This window comes from Hesperophylax consimilis, chromosome 9 (genome assembly GCF_061612785.1).
Source record: "Hesperophylax consimilis isolate HC1 chromosome 9, BYU_Hcon_1.0, whole genome shotgun sequence".
In the NCBI taxonomy this organism is placed as follows: Eukaryota; Metazoa; Arthropoda; class Insecta; order Trichoptera; family Limnephilidae; genus Hesperophylax; species Hesperophylax consimilis.
Genome location: NC_142844.1, coordinates 9,933,398 through 9,954,271, shown reverse-complemented (window position 1 = coordinate 9,954,271; position 20,874 = coordinate 9,933,398). Strand labels below are relative to the sequence as shown.

Genomic DNA, 20,874 nt, shown 5'->3' with positions numbered 1-20,874 from the left:
TGTTAAGAAAATTACATGAAAAATAATGAATTTGTTAGTACAAAAATTGAGATTAAAGTGAAATATAGTTATTGTGAAAAGATGTATTTTGGCAATAAAACATTATCGGTTCGTTTTTACAGGATTTTTGGTTTATTCATTTTCGGAAAATGGTTATTTGAGTAATACTCAACTAATTCCTGAAACATTTGTTTTGATAATTAATTAAACCTGAACATAGAATAAAAAATAAAAAATGCCTTGTGGACATGTTTCGTGATCCAAATATTTTTCCAAATCGAGGTTTAAATTTCCAATAAAAACTGTGTTTACGAAATTCAAATGTGATGGAGATCTACGATGTCAGGCGAGTGCAAGTGAGACAGAAAGCTGTGCTATTAAGCTAAATGGAACATTTGTTTCAATTCAAATTTGTATGGAATGCACTTCTAGTTTTCTTCATTATTCTATGCTTCCGAACGAATTGAATTTTGAAATCTGTAGCGAATTTCAAAATTCCGACACTTCGGAACAAATACAATTTATAAATGAGCAAATAACTAACAATCTCTCAATCGCGTAATCGCTCTACAGCAAAAAGGCGGGGGTAAACAAATAAATATCCGTGCAAAATAAATTTAATAGAATCTTCACAATGGCGCAATCCTTTGTGAAGATATCAACGCGAAGATTGGGCGGAAAATCCAAAACACTTTGGAGAAAACGAGTGAGCACAACGCCAACGCCAACGCCCATACCTAGGTATAGCTAAATAACACAGCACTCTGCCTAAGCAAATGATGATAATGCTCGATAATGGAATGGCAAAGTTTAGCGCCTTCGCGGCAAATAAACTGGATTGAGCCGAGCTCTGCGTTACAAGCGCAGACACACCCAAGCCAACCAACCATTCAAGCCAGCCAGCCAGCCAGTCGAGCTCAAGCCAGCCAAGCTATTCTTGTCTGCCATCACACGGCGATAATTGAACGCGACAAATGGCGGTCTGAAGATCTGGAGGCACCGGGTAACAATACCAGTAATTCTCCGCAGGTAAGGAGTAAGGACTTGAATTACTATATATCAGGAGATGCGATAGGAGAACACTTAAATATATTATAATATCATGTGTGTTACAGCAAAAATCCGAAAATTGGCAAATCGTAGGTTCCACAAGTAACTTAACGTCTTTACGAAAGTGCATGTTTGAAAGTTTGAAGCCAAGAAGCAGTGTAAACATTTTCATTTCTGACTTTAAAAGCCATTTTGGTCAATTTGGTAAATGAATTTCCGGGTTAAAACTATGATTTACCAATGAAAACGTTTAATTAGGCTAGGTCACTTTAAAACATGTTTAAGCTTAGATAAGGCTGAGTAATTTTGTGGTAATTTACCAAAGTAATGCGGTAAAACTATGAAAAAGTTTGTAAACCACAACCACCTCGGCAAATCCTAGGTTTTATAGATAAATCCCAGTATTTACCGAAATGTCCATGTAAGTTCCAAACAGTGGCGGCTCGTGACTCTTGGGTGTTCTAGAGTGCTAATATTACAAAAATGGCATTATTGATGTTGTTGTAACTGAAAACGATTTTCTTTTCGAAAATTGTCTTTTAGTTTGAAGATTTTCTGGAAATTCCAGTTTGGTCGTGCGCCGCACGGATTTCCTAAAAATCTTCATACAATTTATATAGAAAATTTAAAAAAAAACCGAGCCGCCACTGGTTCTAAATGAACGTATTTAAGTTAATTTGTGTTATGTTAGGTTATATTATCAAACTTAACCACATGGACTACAAAGACAATAAATATGATGGATCGTCTGAGATCGCCGCAGGTTTCGCACACTATTTTCAATCAGTATTTAGCGACAATATCCCCAAACTTGACATATCCTCTATAGCTTCATTGTCATTTAACTTTTTACCTGTACAAATTCATGAAATTAACGATGACGATATTATTACAGCTTTCCATAAACTAAAACCTAAATACTCCGTCGGCCCAGACTGTATTCCACCTATAATCCTCAAAAGATATGCAAGTTATTTTGTTCAACCTCTAAAACATATTTTTAACCTATCACTTCGCAAAAATATCTTTCCGGAAATGTGGAAACTAACGAAAGTAACGCCTATACATAAAAAAGGAAAAAAGTCAGAAATAGATAATTACAGACCTGTAGCTGTGTTGTCAGCACCCGCAAAACTTTTAGAAACCATAATTTATTCACAGATATATAACCAAACAAAACACGCACTCACCGAAAATCAGCACGGATTTCGTCCCACACTGTCACCTTCAACGAATCTTATGAATCTCATTACCTATATTAATAATTCATTTGAAAATTTTGTACCTGTTGATGTGATTTATACAGACTTCGAGAAAGCATTTGATAAAGTCGACCATGATATTTTATTAAAAAAATTAAGTGACATCGGATTCTCTCAGAATTTCCTCGCTTTTATGGCTAGCTACTTACGCAATCGTCGTCAGTATGTCAGTTACGGACACCATATATCTCACGAATACAAAACTAACTCCGGGATTCCCCAGGGATCGAATCTAGGACCCCTTCTCTTTCTCTTATTCATCAATGACATTGGCAACACTATAAACCACTCAAAATATCTCCTTTTTGCTGACGATATAAAACTTTTCAAAGCAATCAAAAGTTACATCGATTCCATTCTTCTGCAGAACGATCTTGATTCTCTTGTCAAATGGTCGGAACTGAACAACTTACCCTTCAGTATTCAGAAATGCAGTGTCGTTACATTTACAAGGTCCAAAGATACATTCCTGTTCCCCTACCACATTAATAAACATGAATTAACACGTAAAAATGAGATTCGAGACCTTGGCGTAATTTTTGAAGCAAATCTCTCTTTCAAATCCCATATATCTGATATTGTCTCCCGTGCCAACAAAATGCTTGGATTTGTTCTTCGTAATTCAAGATCATTTACCAACGGAATCGCAATCCGAAGAACGTATGAAGCACTTGTTCGCAGTATCTTGGAATATAGCTCCATTATTTGGGCCCCTTCTGAGCAAAACCATATTCTCGAAATAGAAAAAGTACAAAAGAGATTCATGCGTTACCTATATATGAGGGAATATATGTACTACCCTTTCCTGTATCCATCCTTATTCTTAGCAGGAATGCTCGATCTTAATACATTAGAAGCCCGCCGAAAAATATTTTTAGGAAAACATTTTTTTAAGATAATCTCTGGAACTATACATAATCCATCTATTTTGAAAGAGATTAACTTATATGTCCCAGACAAGTATACTCGTGGAAGGTCCCATACCCTTTTTTATGCTCCAAAAGCGAGGACTTCTGCCTATCAGAACGCCCCAGTCAACAGAGCGACTGAACTGCTCAACGAGTCTGCATTGACCATCGACATTTTTAACGTAACCTACAGGCAGTTTAACAATTATCTTTTGACGTATGTCACAAAGTAGTGAAACTGACCTTTTTATGTGTTTTGCTATACTTTTTGTCTAATTTGTAATCTTCTCCATAATGTATTGGTGAATAACCGTTTTACGGAGAACATGAAAAATAAATAAATAAATAAATAATAATAATAAATATGAGATTATGCTAAGTTAGGTTATTTAGAGATTTTTTAAGCTTGGGGTAATACTTCTTCTAGTGCCCTCGACCCCATTATTAAAGCACAAAAATTAATCATAAAAATAATTCTCAAACTTCCTCTTTCTACCAGCACTGACACTATCTTCAATACTATCAACGTTAAGGACATAAAACAGCTCTTTGCAAGATCCATCTTGATTAATTTACACCAAAACACTATACAAACCAACTCAAATGATATATTACTTTTGCTAAAACCACCTTTGGGCAAAGACATTTTAAATACATAGCTTGCAAACTATACAATATACTACCAGCCACCATTAGAGGAACAGTTTCAATGACCAAATTCAAACACGAAATAAAGAAATGGATAACAAGTATTGGGCGTCCCACTATCACAAACATACGTAAACCAAATTACACGTAAACAGTAACAACAATTCACATACAATATAAAATAACAGGTGTACCCTAGTGAGACAGATATCGAAAAATTTATGTAAAAAAACTTTATATTAATAAATAAAAAAGAGATAATTTACGATAAAATTTTAGTGGTAATTATTTGAAAAAAACTTGTAAACGCACCAACTTCGGTTTTTCACGTGTTTCGTATCCGTAAATACTAGGAATTACCGGAAAAACCTAAGATTTGGGCTTTTACGGTAACACATATGTAATATATCGGGAAAACATTTCGCATTTCCACTGTGAGACGCTGCGGGATATCACGCCGCTACAGTTAACCCGATATTAAAATATTTATGATTCGGAAAACGTAAGAACGTACTTGTACGACTTTCGTGTGTAATATTAATTAATGTTTGTGGATTCGAGAACGACTCAAAGCCTGAATAATAAATCAGAAGCGAAACTCCATCCAGAAAATATAAAATGACATGTGAAAGAAAATAATGCCGAGAATCCAGAGAACACGATTATAAAATCTACCCATCTCGCGCCAGTCTCGTTAGTAATACGAATAATACTAGAAATACCTACTTCATCTAGCCTACGCTTGTAAATGTTAAGTGGCAAAGACAAAGGCTACAAAATAATACTTTTCATTAGTAATTTTACAGAAAAAACACTACTTTAGGAATTCCTTGGTTTCGTTATTACAGTTAACGAAAAATGAGTGTATAAAGCAGAGCATTCATTATGCGGTGATTCATTAATGAAATTAAATGTGTGTTTAAAGCATAGCATTCATTATGCGGCGATTCATTAATGAAATTAAATGTGTGTTTAAAGCATAGCATTCATTATGCGGTGATTCATTAATGAAATTAAATGTGTGTTTAAAGCATAGCATTCATTATGCAGTGATTCGGTGATGATATTGTATGCACGTTTAGAGAATGATCAAAATGACCTTTGAATGATCAAAAATAAGAAACTTGGTAAACCTTTGAACCTTAATATATCAGAAATAACGATTACAACCGAGCTACCAGCGGCAGAATCACAATTCAACATGGGTTCAGCATGCAATAATTATTATTAATTAAATCGGTATAATCGAGCAAAAAATGTTCGCAGGTTTTCGAAGTCAAAAAAGAGAGCTTAATGTCTTTCTAAATAAAGGAAACTATTTTGAACTGGCAAAATAACATCCACATGGAGCCTTAAAATATGTAATGTAAAAGTACTTGACTATCAAAAAACAAAGAAAAAACAGGTGTCATATTATTTGGTCCAAATTTTTCAAAGAGGTTATTTACGGAGATAATAATGAATTGCAACACGCGATTTTTTTACATTAACCCCACACAGGAGACCCTGAGAAAATTATTTCCCTCGGGGCCTGTGTCAACTTTGGGGATACTATATGGAGGGTATTTTTAAAAGCAAGAAGGGGAAGTTCTGAGAAGGATAAAGGTATGAGGGTAGGAATCTAGGGATCAGTGTGTCCAGGAGTGAGGGACTTATGAATCTATCCCTACCGCTGCGGCGTAAACCAATGGGTCGAGAAATCGGGTAAAATTCGGTTTAGGGGAGTCACTCGAATAACCAAAATTGAACTTGATTTAGACTAATTTAGGGCTGGGGAATCCGAATCTGTAAGAATTAGGTGGGGGTCGGCACTATTAACTGAGTTATGGGGTCTTGAAATTTCGTACGCGACACAGAAACCATGTTTTATTTATCAACTAAGAATTAAAAAGAATCAAATTAACAACTATTTTATATTTTTGACAGACATATTTTTTTTTATTTGTGTAATTTTTTTGTTTTACATTAAAATTATTTTTTTAAAGTTTAAAATAAAAAGTAAAAAAACTTGCCTACAAATCTGGTAAATGATATTTAATTTTAAGAATTTTCCATGCATTCAATTAATAACATTGATATTATTATTGTATGGCAACACTTTTTATTTTTTGGTTGGCACTGCTGAAATGTCAAAAATATAAAATAGTTGTTAATTTGATTCTTTTTAATTCATAGTTGATAAATAAAACATGGTTTCTATGTATCGCGTACGAAATTTCAAGATCCTATAACTCAGTTAATAGTGCCGACCCCCACCTAATTCTTACAGATTCGGATTCCCTAGCCCTAAATTAGTCTAAATCATTTTTGTTGTTTGTTTTTGGGTGTTATGCCGTGTTGCGCTAACTCCTTCTTTAGCCGACGTTTCGGACAGCGTTGCAGTGTCCATCATCAGGGCAGATCCGGTAGATCCGAAGATGTGAAGAAACGTCGGCTAAAGAAGGAGTTAGCGCAACACGGCATAACACCCCAAAAACAAACAACAAAAATGCTTTTGGCCGTAAAAATCTAAAAAACTTACCTAGTCTAAATCAAGTTCAATTTCGGTTATTCGAGTGACTCATCTAAACCGAATTTATTCCGAGAAATCAGTTGGAGTCTCCCCAAACTAGCCTTTCCCGATCTGGCACGCCACGCAACTGGTGGGCAGGCGCATCCTGAACACACCTCACCCGATGAACCCGGGCACCCTGCTAAATCACCAAACATAGCGATCCACTTGGGGTGACCTATGGGAAAGGTATTGATAATCCAATAAATGGTTCCCGGGCGGCGGTACCCAAAACCGAATCCCAAATTACGGCAGCTCATTTCCGATCGTATTCCACTTTAGTATCGGGTTCATAAAGTTCGAGTGATAAAAAAGCTAGTTACATAATAAAAAATAAAAAATTTTGAGAAGTTGCAATTCCTGATGAATTTTAATCAAGTCATCTCCAAGAAGTTTAAAAGCGCTGAAAAGAAAACCAATGCAAAGCACGGTTTTTGAATACGCCTCCAATCAGCAGACTCAGTGGAAACCATTATGCCCTATCAAAGTACCCTGGAATGATGAATCGGAATCACTACTAATCCCATACCACTACACTGAGTTCTGTACGTCGTGGAGGCTTTTATACGCCATGGAAAGCTTCTGTACACAGTACACATGCCATTCGACCGAAGAATCCTTGACTGCAGTCCGTACACTGGCTACATCGTTACGTGAAAGCATATTTGGCTTGTCCTGGCCGACGTTTCCGTGAATTGAATCTTAAGGTGAATTCTAAGACCTCCTATTCTGGTTACAGATTACTTGTGTGGACAATGTGTCCTGAAACACGTTTCTCAAAAGCATATATCACAAAATCACGTACCTCGTGAAAAAGCGCTTCTAAAAATGCAGCGCAAACAGAAAATACTTAGTGTTTGTGTTATCAAAAAAGGTTGCTTAACTAATTGCCATACTATAGCATTGTGATTTAAAATCGCTTGTGCTATTATTATAGTCCGCAGATATTACTTTTTAATCTACAATATCGGGAGATAGAAGCTTTGTAATAGCAACCTAGTTATGTGAAATACTGCATTTTTAAATATGGAGAGAATTTTTAATATGCCCGCAGTTTGATCTGGGAAAAATACTTTTCTGGTAAGGTAGGTAACACTGAAAATAATATAAATGAAACTTGTACAAAATTATACATAAAAATTTGCAGTCAATACTTACATAATTTGTTCGGTTTTGGGAACCAGCTATCATCCTTTGAGTCAATTTGTTCGTTTAATATATGGTCATATGGTTTGATAGAAATCGTTGTACCGCCCTTACTGTCGTGGTGAGAAATACGATTTAAACGGTGTTATAAATAGTTAACACCACGCTTTATATTCATATCTAGAAGTTAACTATAAAAGATTATAAATGTACACCTCTGTAAATGTAAATTTACGAAAATTTGTAAAATTATAATTATATTTTTAAATGAAACTAGCTGACCTGTACCCGACGTTACTGGGGGTTATCCTTAGGAGATATACCATGGCGGACTTTTCTGTAGGCCTTTTTAAGATATACATTTCCGTAGTACATTATTTTTATGTATCTCATAAGGTTTCGCCAGCGAACAATGTAGTGCCCGAAAACATATTTTTACGACTTGATTATAAAACATCGACTTTTATCTACTTTCTATAAATATACTATACACATATTATATATGTAAACCTTCCGGAAGAAATTCTCTAAATGATAGTGAAAACTGAATCAACATCTGTTGCGTAGTTTAGAATAACTACAAACAAATTCTCGGGAGTCTTTAAGAAATATATTGGTCAATATGGTAAAGGCCTAAAGAGTTAACGGTCCAGAAAAGAAATAAAAAAAACTGTAAATTCTATACTTTTCTACAGATGCGTGGAAATTATTAGACTCAAAACATGTTTTTTGTTAACATCAACGTATACGAGAATTAACGAGAAATAATTACTTTAATTACATAAATGGCTTATATACGGTGCAGCAAAACAGACAGTGGAGTTTTGAAGGGCCAGTACATCCCGTGTGGTAGGGGTAGGAACCTGGGAGGGGTCTCATTGTGTTGCGAGTGTCGTGCTGTTTTCAGTCGTCCGAACGTTGCTTGAAAATGGCCGTTCGGCCAAGCGGGCATTCCGTCTACCCTTCAATCTTGCGCGCTCATCTAATTTGAGCATTTGCGACAGAATAAGTCTGTGGGGCTACCTAAAGGAAAATGATTTTAAACATCGGCCTCACACCTTGTAAGAACTCAAAGAACGAATTCGTAGGAAATCACCGCTATACCCTTCGAGATGTGCGAAGATGTGGCCGAAAACTTCAGAAATCGCCTTCATCAATGTATCGATGCTGGGGGTCTTCATCTTTCTGGTGTCATCTTCAGGACTTGATGCATAAAACGTCATGATTACCGAATAAAATAAAATAAACCCCATTTCTGTAAATTGCGCCGTTTTCATTTAATAGCCCTTCGAATCTGCACTGTTTGCTACACCCTGTATCTAGTATTTGGCGTCATTCCTTTGTTCTTGTGATGCAATTTGTTCCTAATTGGCATGCAGTGGAGGAATTTTTTTAATTATTTCTTGGTTGTGATGCCATACTTGGATGAGTTACTCGATGAGATTTAGCTTGGCGGTAATCTTCTTTTCTTTAATTCTTTCTTCATAACTGACTATAAGAATTTTGATAGGATTCATATCGGGACTATGTCCAGTCCATGGGAGCGTTGGAATTTGCGTACCTTGAAGATATTTGTGGAAAACTTTGGCATTGTGGCAGGGAACCTTGTCATGGATGAATGTTCAATCACCATTTGGAAACCATGGTTGCAATATAAAAAAAAAAAAAAAAACATGGACTGAAATTTGCTCTAATAAAATAAAAACAATTACTTAGATGAATAAATTTTTATAAAAAGGTTATAAATTACCTCCTAGGGTGAAAAACCTGCGATTTTGAGTCTAATCCTGCGTATACATTTGCGAGCGTAAGCGGCGTGTCGCGCCATTTGCTGTTGCTTCGTTCCTTTCCCATAATTCGAGGCTCAGCTCGCGTTTCGGCAAGCAAATGTATTCGCGTCATAATAATCTGTACATATCTTTAAACTTTGAAGTATTCTAACGCAAGCACTATTACAAATTATTTAACTGTAAATTGTGAACCGATAGTAAAGAAAATGTATACGGTTCCAGTGAAAAAAGTTCTACGAAATACGTAGGTATTGGAATTTCAGGTAAAACGTACGAAATTGCCTTTGGTTTTCAAACTGTAAATAATTACAGACATTTTGGTATTTATTCATATAATTTAAAATATTACAGTTTCAGGAATTTTGTCACTGGAAATCGTAGATATTTTCGTAAATACCCATATAAAATGTACAGATAAATCATGTGTAGTGTTAATTGAATTAGCATACTATAAAGTGATGTTCAGGACCATTGAGTGTTGGCCCTTAAAACAAAAAAATGTAGACCATGAATAATATTGTTAAAAAATAGAAGAAAATTTGGTGAAAATAATAATTATAAATAAATTTTCGCCAATCTTGAAAAAATTGAAATTCGATTAGATTCTACTATCGCGATCGCGGTAGTTAAGTTTTGAAAGTAGCTGAATCTGTACTATAGAGATAGTAGAGAACTGTATTATAATCAAGTTAAGAAGTTATGTCAGAGTCATATTAGGTTAGGTTGGTTAATATCAGGTATCTTACAAGTCTCTACATACGGGTATTCAATTAACTTAATACCCTGAGCGATAGAGACGGCAGAGGGTTACGGAAGGTTAAGATAATATAACTTATGATATTGTAGGTTAAGTTTCCACGAACACGGTTCTCTCGCAGATGTACACAGTACATACATGTTTCTAATTTGAACAACTTATACTAGGTATCTAATTAAAGTAATAAGAATGGCTAAGCAAAGGGGCTGTTTTTTTCAGTGATATCTCTGTCGGAAGTGTGTACATATAATAGGTTAACCCTTTCAAACCTGGGGGCCCACTCTGTATCTTTCGGTTTAACAAACCAGTAAGTTCGTGGTTTAACTTTTTCTTGCCGGTGCTGTCAACTGAGTGGACATTGTCTCTAATTACTAAAATATCTCTGTAAATATACTAGTTAACAGAGTTCATATTTTCTGTATTCCTTCGCAATATATTTATTTTCAGATGGAATAATTACAATGTCTAAATATTTACAATATTACCAAAATTTCATAGCATAAAATACAAATAAAACCTTCACGTAACACACAAAACCAATATAAACACACATCACTCACAAACACACAAGATTATTTTCAATGTACTATTTTTTTTTAATTTTAAATATATTATTATGTATTTTTAATTTTAAATGTATAATTTTTCTCATTAAATGTATTATGTAGTTTATATTCCATATTATAAAATGAAGGCCTCAGCACGGGCAAGCCACCCAGTGAGGCCTACATTACTGGAAAACCTGAATTGTAATAAATATTGTACCTAATAAAAAAATAAAAATAAAAAATTTACCGAGTGTACAGCACCGGTGCATTAAGATTTTTTTTTATGATGGTGGACAACGTAAGGGAAAGGTTAATACGGGTTTGTGACGTGGCTAAACCGGCGGCACGGACGTGTTGAATGATACCGACTAGGTCCCCTGAATGAAATGGGGTTTAGAGGGTTCAAAACCCCTTGTTTGATATTGAAACAGTTTTATGATTATTCCACATTCCAGTTCCTACCCAAATTGCCTTTTCCCTTGTTTTTGTTCCTTTCTTAAAAGTCGTGCCTTAAGAATAAAGAAAATTTGAAAAAAGAAGACCAACCCAAGTGATATTTTTTTTTATGTTCGAACCCGGTGAACTATTAATGACATTCTTATACTTTTTAAATTACTGAACAATCTCATAGACTGCTCTCAAATGTTAAGTGTTATAAATTTTCGTGTCCCTGTTAAATCAACTCGACTCCACCATCTTTTCCACAGTGACAATCATAGCACTAACTATTTGTATCATTCACCGTGGGCGCGTTTTCACCGCACTGCCAACACGTATACAGACCTTTTTGATATTTTCAAAACCTCACCGTCTTGCATCAAGGCAAAAATACTTGGTTGTGAATGTAACTGATATGTTTGTGAAATGTTAAATGTCTGTTTGTACTGCATCATACTGACATGTTCTTCTTTATGTGTAACATATGTATGGTGTTCTATACATATACATTCCACATATATGTGAAATGTATATGTATAGCATCAATATAAACTGCTTGCTTCAGATGTCTTATAGTGTTGGCTAACGGATGTATTATTTTAATGAAAAATGTTATTTTTAATTGTCAAGTTTCTGACAGCCCTGAACTGTGTACTTATAATCTAATGTTTCACATTACTGTAAAAGCCTTTTATGGCGTTTAATAAATAAATAAATAAATTATTGAAAGTTGCATATTATTTCGCTCCACGTAATGTAAATTATCGAGCAAGTTAAATACATTAGTGTCGTGTGGTGATTCCAAAACAGTTATTTTTGTAGATACAACGGTGTTTATTAGATACGCATCTACGAACTATTAATAGAGCTCACGGAACCTTCAAGAAACCACCAAAACTTCAAAATAAACAAGCACCATTAACAGGTAAAGGCCTCCTTTTCCCCGTTCCTAATATTCCTTGTGATAAATAAACACGATCACTTGATTCGTTCTTTCTCATTAAAAATACAGTCTATTCAAAGTAACAGTTGGTACGAAACACCCCTCAAATAATAAATGCTATTGAAATCTTTTATTTTAATAGTTTAGATGTAATTGCTACTTTCGTTTGAAAGAACATTAGGTCTCATAAAGCGTGGGTCACATAAAACGACAAATATTGGACTGAATACCAATAATAAAAAAATTAAGTACATAAAAATTAAACAAAATTTAAAAAATACCTTACAAAATTATCAACATCGAGAACAAATCTGGAGAAAAAATTTGGTCGAGATTAAACACAAAAATCACCTTTCAAAATATCAAAATGGCTACCATCTGAACTAGTAATAATGAAAAACCAAAACCAGCATTTGTTATTCGCTCTAGATAGTGAAGAGAAAAATCGGATTTCTATGAATTTAAAAAAATACACACGGTCTGAAAGGGTCAAGTTTTCTACGTTATAGGCCAAGTTATGTTTTCTTATGTAAGATTATATGAGGTTAAGCTAGTTTAAGGTGGCGTAGGATGGTATCATATATCATGTTTAATTTATAAAATCCAGGGTGTCCTTACAATTTCTCCTTCGTCCCCGCCGAAGTCCAACCATAGCAGCCTCTCCCCGTCGTCTGCCGAGGACTTGAGGCGGTGGAAGGGAGCACGCCAGAGCACGCGGCCGCCCGCGCGCAGTGCCGCGCCGCCTTCGTAGTGCAACCAAAGCTGGGCAGGCCGCCCCAGGTGAGAACACCCTGTGCAAGAACAACAGATTAGTATCGGAGTTTGAACCATTCAAGGTGGGTAATTTGAATTAATTACTTACTCACTCGATTTACCGTCCGCACACAAAATTATGTCATGAATTTATTGCACAGTGTCTTCATATTTTAAGCTTAACGCAGAAGACACGAATATATTCTATAATAAAAGTCTAAAATATTCCTAAGAAATTCCTTAATAAGGTCAGAATTATTTTCACATAATTCTCCTCGGAAGATTCGAGGCAATTTGCAGACCCATATAAATTATTCTCCTCCGACATAAAACGCAACTTCTCACGAGACCTCACTTGAAATTTACGAGAAATTCTTGACATTTTTTTCATATATTTAGGGTATTCCAGTATTCTACACAGTACGAGATAATATTATTTTTACCGTACAATAGACCTTCTTCAACTCTGGGTCCATTTCAGACTGGCATAGCAGTCCCCTGCTCTTTTTTAGGTCTTCGCTTGATTTCTGCTATGGTCTCTCTAAAAGCATTTTAAGCTGCTGGTCTAGCTAAGCAAGGTTTTGCACTAAAGATATTAATTTCTAGCTACGTGATCTGAGAGGCCATTCCGGTTCTACTAATGGATAAGGATATAATAAGATATAATATATTCACACACAAAATTACAAAATGGATTAAAGAACAAAAAAGACAATATTACCAAAATTTCATAGCATAAAATAAAAATAAAACCTACACGTAACACACAAAACCAATATAAACACACAAAACCAATATAAACACACAAAACCAATATAAACACACATCACTCACAAACGCACAAGATTATTTTCAATGTACTATTTTTTTAATTTTAAATATATTAATATGTATTATGTATTTTTAATTTTAAATGTATAATTTTTCTCTTTAAATGTAATATGTAGTTTATATTTTCATATTATAAAATCAAGGCCTCAGCACGGGCAAGCCACCCAGTGAGGCCTACATTACATTACTGGAAAACTTGAATTGTAAAAAATATTGTATAGTAATAATAATAATAATAATAACAATAATAATAATAAATTTAGGCGTATTAGATCTATCAAAAAAATTATATATAAAGATGCAAAAGTCGGTCATTTTGAATACATGTAGGATAACAAAAGATTTTTTAAATATTTATGTTGAGGGATCAGTAGGATTTATAGGCCCTGTTAGAAGTTCTACCGAGCCGAACCCTCTGATATGAAAATATCTGGAGTCGGTGAATTATTTTCCCATTTGATCTCTGGTGAGTTGACGTGTTGTTCTTGTATTGTTTTGTATTTATTTTGCTTATATAATGCACTTACATAATGTTGATTGCCTAGATCAGGGGTCTCCAAACTTTTCAGCCGGAGGGCCACATTGACTACTCCAGTGAGTTCAGAGGGCCAAAACCGTTTTAATTTCTATACACCCATATTTTCTGTCCTAGAGATGGGGGGGGGGGTAGACAATGGAATTTTCAGGGATGAAAAAATAGCTTTAGATAACGTAGCTTTGAAGATAATTTTTGATACTCGTTTCTCAGACCTTGATATCATTGCGAATCAAATAAAGATTTTTCAAAAAAATCCTCTCGATATATTCGCGCGATACTTGTGGACGCAATGTATTGGTGCTAAGTACCTCGCCAACGAGCATATTTATTTATTCGCACGAAGAAATTCGCGGAGTTTTCGCCCCTTCTGAGCAAGGTCTTAGCCATTAGCTGTCGCGGGTCCTTGATGACACTGGTCATAAGATGTCGCGGGCCGGATGGAAGACACTGGCGGGCCGGATACGGCCCGCGGGCCGTAGTTTGGAGACCCCTGGCCTAGGTGATCATTTGTGGAAAAGTGAGTGGAAGGGTTAAGTTTTTCCTTTGGGGAAGATTTAACCCGGACAACTAAATCGGAAGTTAAATAAAAAAAAAATAATAATAATACGCCTAAATTTTTAATTAGAGAGCTAGGTATAATGCCAGTAGCCGAAATAACGAATGGTAATATTTTTATTATATATTTATTATTATTTTTATTATTATTTAATTATTTTTATTATATATTTATTATTATAATAATAAATATATTATATATTTTATTATATATTTATTATTATAATAATAATAATAAATATATAATTTGCAAGGCAGATAGAAATATTACACCTTTAAATTTATACGATGAGAATGCCAACATTTTTATAAATCCCAACCAGGAATTATTAGATTCCTGGTCAAATAAAATTTTACACGCAAAACACTTCAATTATCTCAACCAAACGTATGTTGACAAAATTTCGTCAAACAAATGGTTGAGTATTGGAGAGTTGAGCGCAGAAATAGAAGGATTTATGCTTGCCATTCAGGATAGAGTCATTAATACTAAAAATTATAGAAAGCATATAATCAAAGATACAAATCAAATTGATGATTTGTGTAGAAAATGTTTGGCTTTTCCGGAAACTATAGAACATATTATATCGGGATGTTCTATATTAGCACCGTCCGAGTATACATTTAGGCACAATCAAGTTTTAAAAATAATTCACCAAAATTTGGTAATTAAACATAACTTGATTGACTGCCGTAATGTAGTACCATATTATGAATACGAACCAAATTCATTTTTAGAAAACGAATTTTATAAAATATATTATGATAAAACTATACTAACAGACCGAGCGATTAGTCATAATAGACCCGATATAGTTTTACAAGACAAAATTAAAAAAATAACTTATATCATTGATGTCGCTATTCCAAATTCCTGTAATATTCAAAAATCTGTTAGTGAAAAAATAAGAAAATACACAGATTTAGGAAATGAAATAAAAAGAATTTGGCATTCTCAGACTATAAAAATATTACCATTCGTTATTTCGGCTACTGGCATTATACCTAGCTCTCTAATTAAAAATTTAGGCGTATTAGATCTATCAAAAAAATTATATATAAAGATGAAAAAGTCGGTCATTTTGAATACATGTAGGATAACAAAAGATTTTTTAAATATTTATGTTGAGGGATCAGTAGGATTTATAGGCCCTGTTAGAAGTTCTACCGAGCCGAACCCTCTGATATGAAAATATCTGGAGACGGTGAATTATTTTCCCATTTGATCTCTGGTGATTTGACGTGTTGTTCTTGTATTGTTTTGTATTTATTTTGCTTATATAATGCACTTACATAATGTTGATTGACTAGATGATCATTTGTGGAAAAGTGAGTGGAAGGGTTAAATTTTTCCTTTGGGGAAGATTTAACCCGGACAACTAAATCGGAAGTTTAAAAATATATAATAAAAATATTACCATTCGTTATTTCGGCTACTGGCATTATACCTAGCTCTCTAATTAAAAATTTAGGCGTATTAGATCTATCAAAAAAAATTATATATAAAGATGCAAAAGTCGGTCATTTTGAATACACGTAGGATAACAAAAGATTTTTTAAATATTTATGTTGAGGGATCAGTAGGATTTATAGGCCTAGAAGTTCTACCGAGCCGAACCCTCTGATATGAAAATATCTGGAGACGGTGAATTTTTTTTCCCATTTGATATCTGGTGAGTTGACGTGTTGTTGTTCTTGTATTGTTTTGTATTTATTTTACTTATATAATGCACTTACATAGTGTTGATTGACTAGCTGATCATTTGTGGAAAAGTGAGTGGAAGGGTTTAGTTTTTTCTATGGGGAAGATTTAACCCGGACAACAAAATCGGAAGCATAAAAAAAAAAAAAAGAAGTTAGAAGTTAGAAGTTAGCCCTGTTAGAAGTTCTACCGAGCCGAACCCTCTGATATGAAAATATCTGAAGTCGGTGAATTTGTTTTCCCATTTGATATCTGGTGAGTTGACGTGTTGTTGTTCTTGTATTGTTTTGTATTTATTTTACTTATATAATGCACTTGCATAGTGTTGATTGACTAGCTGATCATTTGTGGAAAAGTGAGTGGAAGGGTTTAGTTTTTCCTATGGGGAAGATTTAACCCGGACAACAAAATCGGAAGCATAAAAATAATAAGGAATTGTCCTTAATTTTGAAATTAACAACTTTTTCGCTAGCCAGGGGTGATTCCGGTTCTACTCGGGGATAAGGAATTGTCCTTAACCTTGAAATGAACAACTTTTTCCTTAATTTTAAGATTATTTTTTTTCGTTAAATGCAGTTCTCTCGGATGACAGCAAGCAAGCCGTTACTTGAAGGGTTGCTTAATCATAAATAGAACCGGAATCGCCCCTCTGGTTAGGTGAAGTGGATATTATCTATAAGCCACCATCAAAAAATCAACAAGGAGGATTAAATGCATTTTCCATATTAAAGCTTACCACACAAATACATGTGATTGTTCTTAGCATATTGTAAATGAATACTAACTGAAGACGAACTCCTTCTGCTGCATTACCGCCTCGTGCGCCCCGCTGACAAGGGCGCCCGCCCAAGCGGCCAGGTCGCGGTGAGTCTCCGCCCGGAGCGCGCGCTGCACGACGCCGCGCGCCGTGCCACAGCGCACGGTGAGCACGAGCGCGCCGCCCGACGTGGCGCCCGCCGACAGAGAGCCGCCGGCGCTGGCCGAGGCGGGCGCCGCGACGCCGCCCGAGGCGGAAGCGCTGCCGGCGCGCGCCCAGCCAACCAGGCGCAGCGCGGCGAGGGGCAGGGCCTCGGCGGGCGAACCCCAGGCTTCGACTGACCAGGGAGCTACTTCGTATAATCTGAGAAAAAAAATAAAAAAACAAAATTAGTGTTTTTCATATTTTTTGGCTGAAACTTATCACATATGTTTTTTTTTTGTTTTATATGAAAACGCACAAAAGTCCCAATTGTTGCCAACCGTCTGGAGCCAGTGAGACTATGGCATCCCCAATTGGGGTGTGTTGTGAGGCTGAAGATAGTGGAGAGAGGAAGGATATGGGGAAGAGAAAGGTGGGGAAAAACCTGGCTATTCAGATCTGGTTACCAAACACGGCCAAACCCATTTAAAGCAACCTTTCAATTCTAAATGGTGGTCTTACATCAGGGCGATACTGAGAGTATCTTCCACTCTGTGTTTATTTTTTGCAAAAGAGTTTTTAAATATTATTAAGTCAGTTGCGGTTGATTTACCTCTAATAAAAAACCGTGTTGTTTTTGGTCAGTTAATTTTATTAATTTGGGATAGTTTTCATCAAAGACCAGTGATTTAAAAAGCTTAAGTGGTACTGACTGTAAACAATTAGGGCGATAATCGGCTATATCAGTTTCGTCTCCTTTTTTGAAGATAGGAGTAATGAAGAACGATTTCCAGCGGCTTTTAAAAAATCCAAGGGACAAGACACGGTTGAACAGTAATGTAATTGGTTTAGATATTGTAGTGGAGCATTTCTTAGTTATTGTCCTTATTGTTAATGGAAGGAAAAACCCTTTTTTATAAATTTCTAAATTTCGGTGTGACCGAAAAACGAGGATATTATTTTATAAGACCTTCAACGAAATAAATCAGGCAGAAATATTTAAGCCCAGAAAAATTTACAAACCCCGTTTGCAAATTGGGTTTACCATTTTAAATCTAAAAGCCGAGCGCAAAGTTTCAAAGCTTGATTATTTCCCACGCAATATTGAGATATTGGTTGATTGTGTCGCCTAATAAAAAAAATACACAAGTAATAATTTTTTTTAGATTTGCTTGATAACTAGATGGCGTGCTATCATGTTCAGAAATGTCGTTGATAATTATATTATCCTCGGGACAAAACTTATCGATCCCTTAGCCTTTAAGCACAACAATAACGCATAATTAATAAGTATAGTGATCAAAAAATTTTAAATTTATATAGATTAATAGATAAAGATGAATAGAGATTCTAAAGATAGATGACCTCCCTAGATGATTATTAAGTTAACGATATTTGTGAGCACGCTCCACATTATGATTCCGACAGTCGATAGACAATAGTCGCCGCTTTTAGTGCGGAATCCAAGATGTCAGATAAATTTCAGTCAACTGTCAACACAACATACACAACTCATACACTACTTATTAAATGTCGTTCGTTATGAAAAATTACTGGTTTACTAATGAACGGGGAAGACCTATCGAAGCTCTTAGAATTGAAAGAAATCGTATACCCAATCAATTGATTCTAGCTTGGAGAAGCGAAAATTGTTCAAATATCAATCGTCATGACTAAAGAACTGTCTTTAACTAATTTAAATTAACTCCCTTTTTAGTGTCAAAAGTAAATGCGGACTACAAATGTATAGTATATATATGTATATGTAGTATTTCAATTCGACATGTCGATCCATAAACAGATCCGCCATTATTGCCATCGTATAAAGGTTTCTTATTTATTTCGGGTCAATTTCGGTTCGGCTGTCGACAGCATTAACGGTGAAAGGGATATCGATAAAAAAAATCGTCGGTAGTTGAGCCTAGCGATCCGATATTGTTAAGTTATCAATTTGATCGTGCTAGATCCTCTGGTGATAGATCACCATTGAGAATAGAAATGCTGACGTTGGTTGTAATTTCGCTGTGTAGAGAGCAAATCTGAATACATGGAAAGGCCAGTAAAAAAAGCCTTTCTGACCGACCTCTTCCCCATCTCCTTCCTCTCCCACTTTCTTCAGCCTCACAACATAAAGTAATTTACTTGTCAGTTTTGTGGTAACACAAAAAAATTAATGTATAATACTAATTAAGATAGAAGTTCATTAAAAGTTAATTTACGTTAAGTTAATTTAAAAATAAAGTGATATTAATTTGTGTCTAAAAATAAACCCCATTGTTAGTGCTATTTTTACAACCTCATTTCGTTTAGTAGCATATTGATAAGGGAGCAATTAATGAGCCATTAATAAGGCAGACGTATACGCAATTTTCCGGTCCATTTTAACTGCTAATTATTGTGTGTCGAAAATGTACATAATAAAAGCTCGTTATTAAGATGTCGTATAGTGATCAAACAACACTTTACATTCATTTTGTGTGATTACCGCACAAGAGTCCCAACTGCTCGGAGCTATTGAGACCATAGCATCCCCAATATTCACAAATATATTCATTCGTGTCCTCTTTGAAATTATTTGCCTGTTTATACCTATTTATAGGCTACATATGTATATTATTAATTAGTTAGACGCAGCAAAGAAATAATAATTTCTAAAATTATGTCTGAAAATAATTCAAAATGTTATGTCACAAGCTCGTTACGATAGATTTATAATGAGCACAGACTAAACCTAGTGTAGGAGTACTACTGACACTGAACAGAAAATTCATAGAAGTGTGATGCTTACCGATTTCAAAGAAAACTGAAGACTTTTCGTTGTTAATCCCCCCCCCTGGTATATATATCTCTACCTGAGGGAGTATGGCTACTACCCGTGGCTCTATCCTACTGACTTTCTCTTGGGCATGCTCGGTATGAACCATCTACGGGTCAGAAGAGATGTGCATATTGTATCACACTTCTTCAAACTGATTCGTGGATGGTTTGAAAATCCGACTATCATGGAGAGTATTAGTCTCTATGTTCCTGATGGTTATCTCCGTCACCGACAGCATAGACTGTGCCATCTCCCGGCCTGCAGGACCAACTTGCCAATGGTCATGCCGGTGGGGAGAGCAGTCTTGCTGTTGAACAGAATTAATTCGGATATCGACATATTTAGCATCGGTGAAGCTGCCTTTAAAAAGCAAGCTCTATTGATGCTGGTATAGTTTATACACCGCTAACTATTATGTAATACCATTTTACAAATGTACTTAAAAACGAAATAAAATGTAATTTTGTAATGTTTTTAAAGGAATAAACAAATTGAATTGAATTGAATTGAATATAGCACAGTGAAATAGATAACAAAAGTATTGGATCGATAGGACCATATTTCTTGAGTATGAAATTTTAACATACATTGGCAGTCCTCAGTACCATTTCACTCTAAAAAGGGAGTTATTAGATAATTGATCGCGTCTTAGATGAATTGATTAAGTATATGGACCGGTTATACGATTTCTTTAAATTCTAAGAGCTTCGTTAGTTACCTACGTTCATTAATAAGTCA

General features: G+C 35.1%; 1 protein-coding gene across 1 annotated transcript in view; it reads right to left on the bottom strand.

Moving 5' to 3' along the window:
- The window catches only part of Syn1 (Syntrophin-like 1), a 157,145-nt gene that overhangs the window by 7,998 nt on the left and 128,273 nt on the right, over nt 1–20,874 (bottom strand). The window contains exons 5-6 of the mRNA XM_089635614.1: nt 17,206–17,540; nt 12,660–12,832 (exon numbers count right to left, since the gene is read on the bottom strand). Of these exons, the coding sequence (XP_089491740.1) occupies nt 12,660–12,832; nt 17,206–17,540 (508 nt within the window). The remainder of the gene's footprint in view (nt 1–12,659; nt 12,833–17,205; nt 17,541–20,874) is intronic.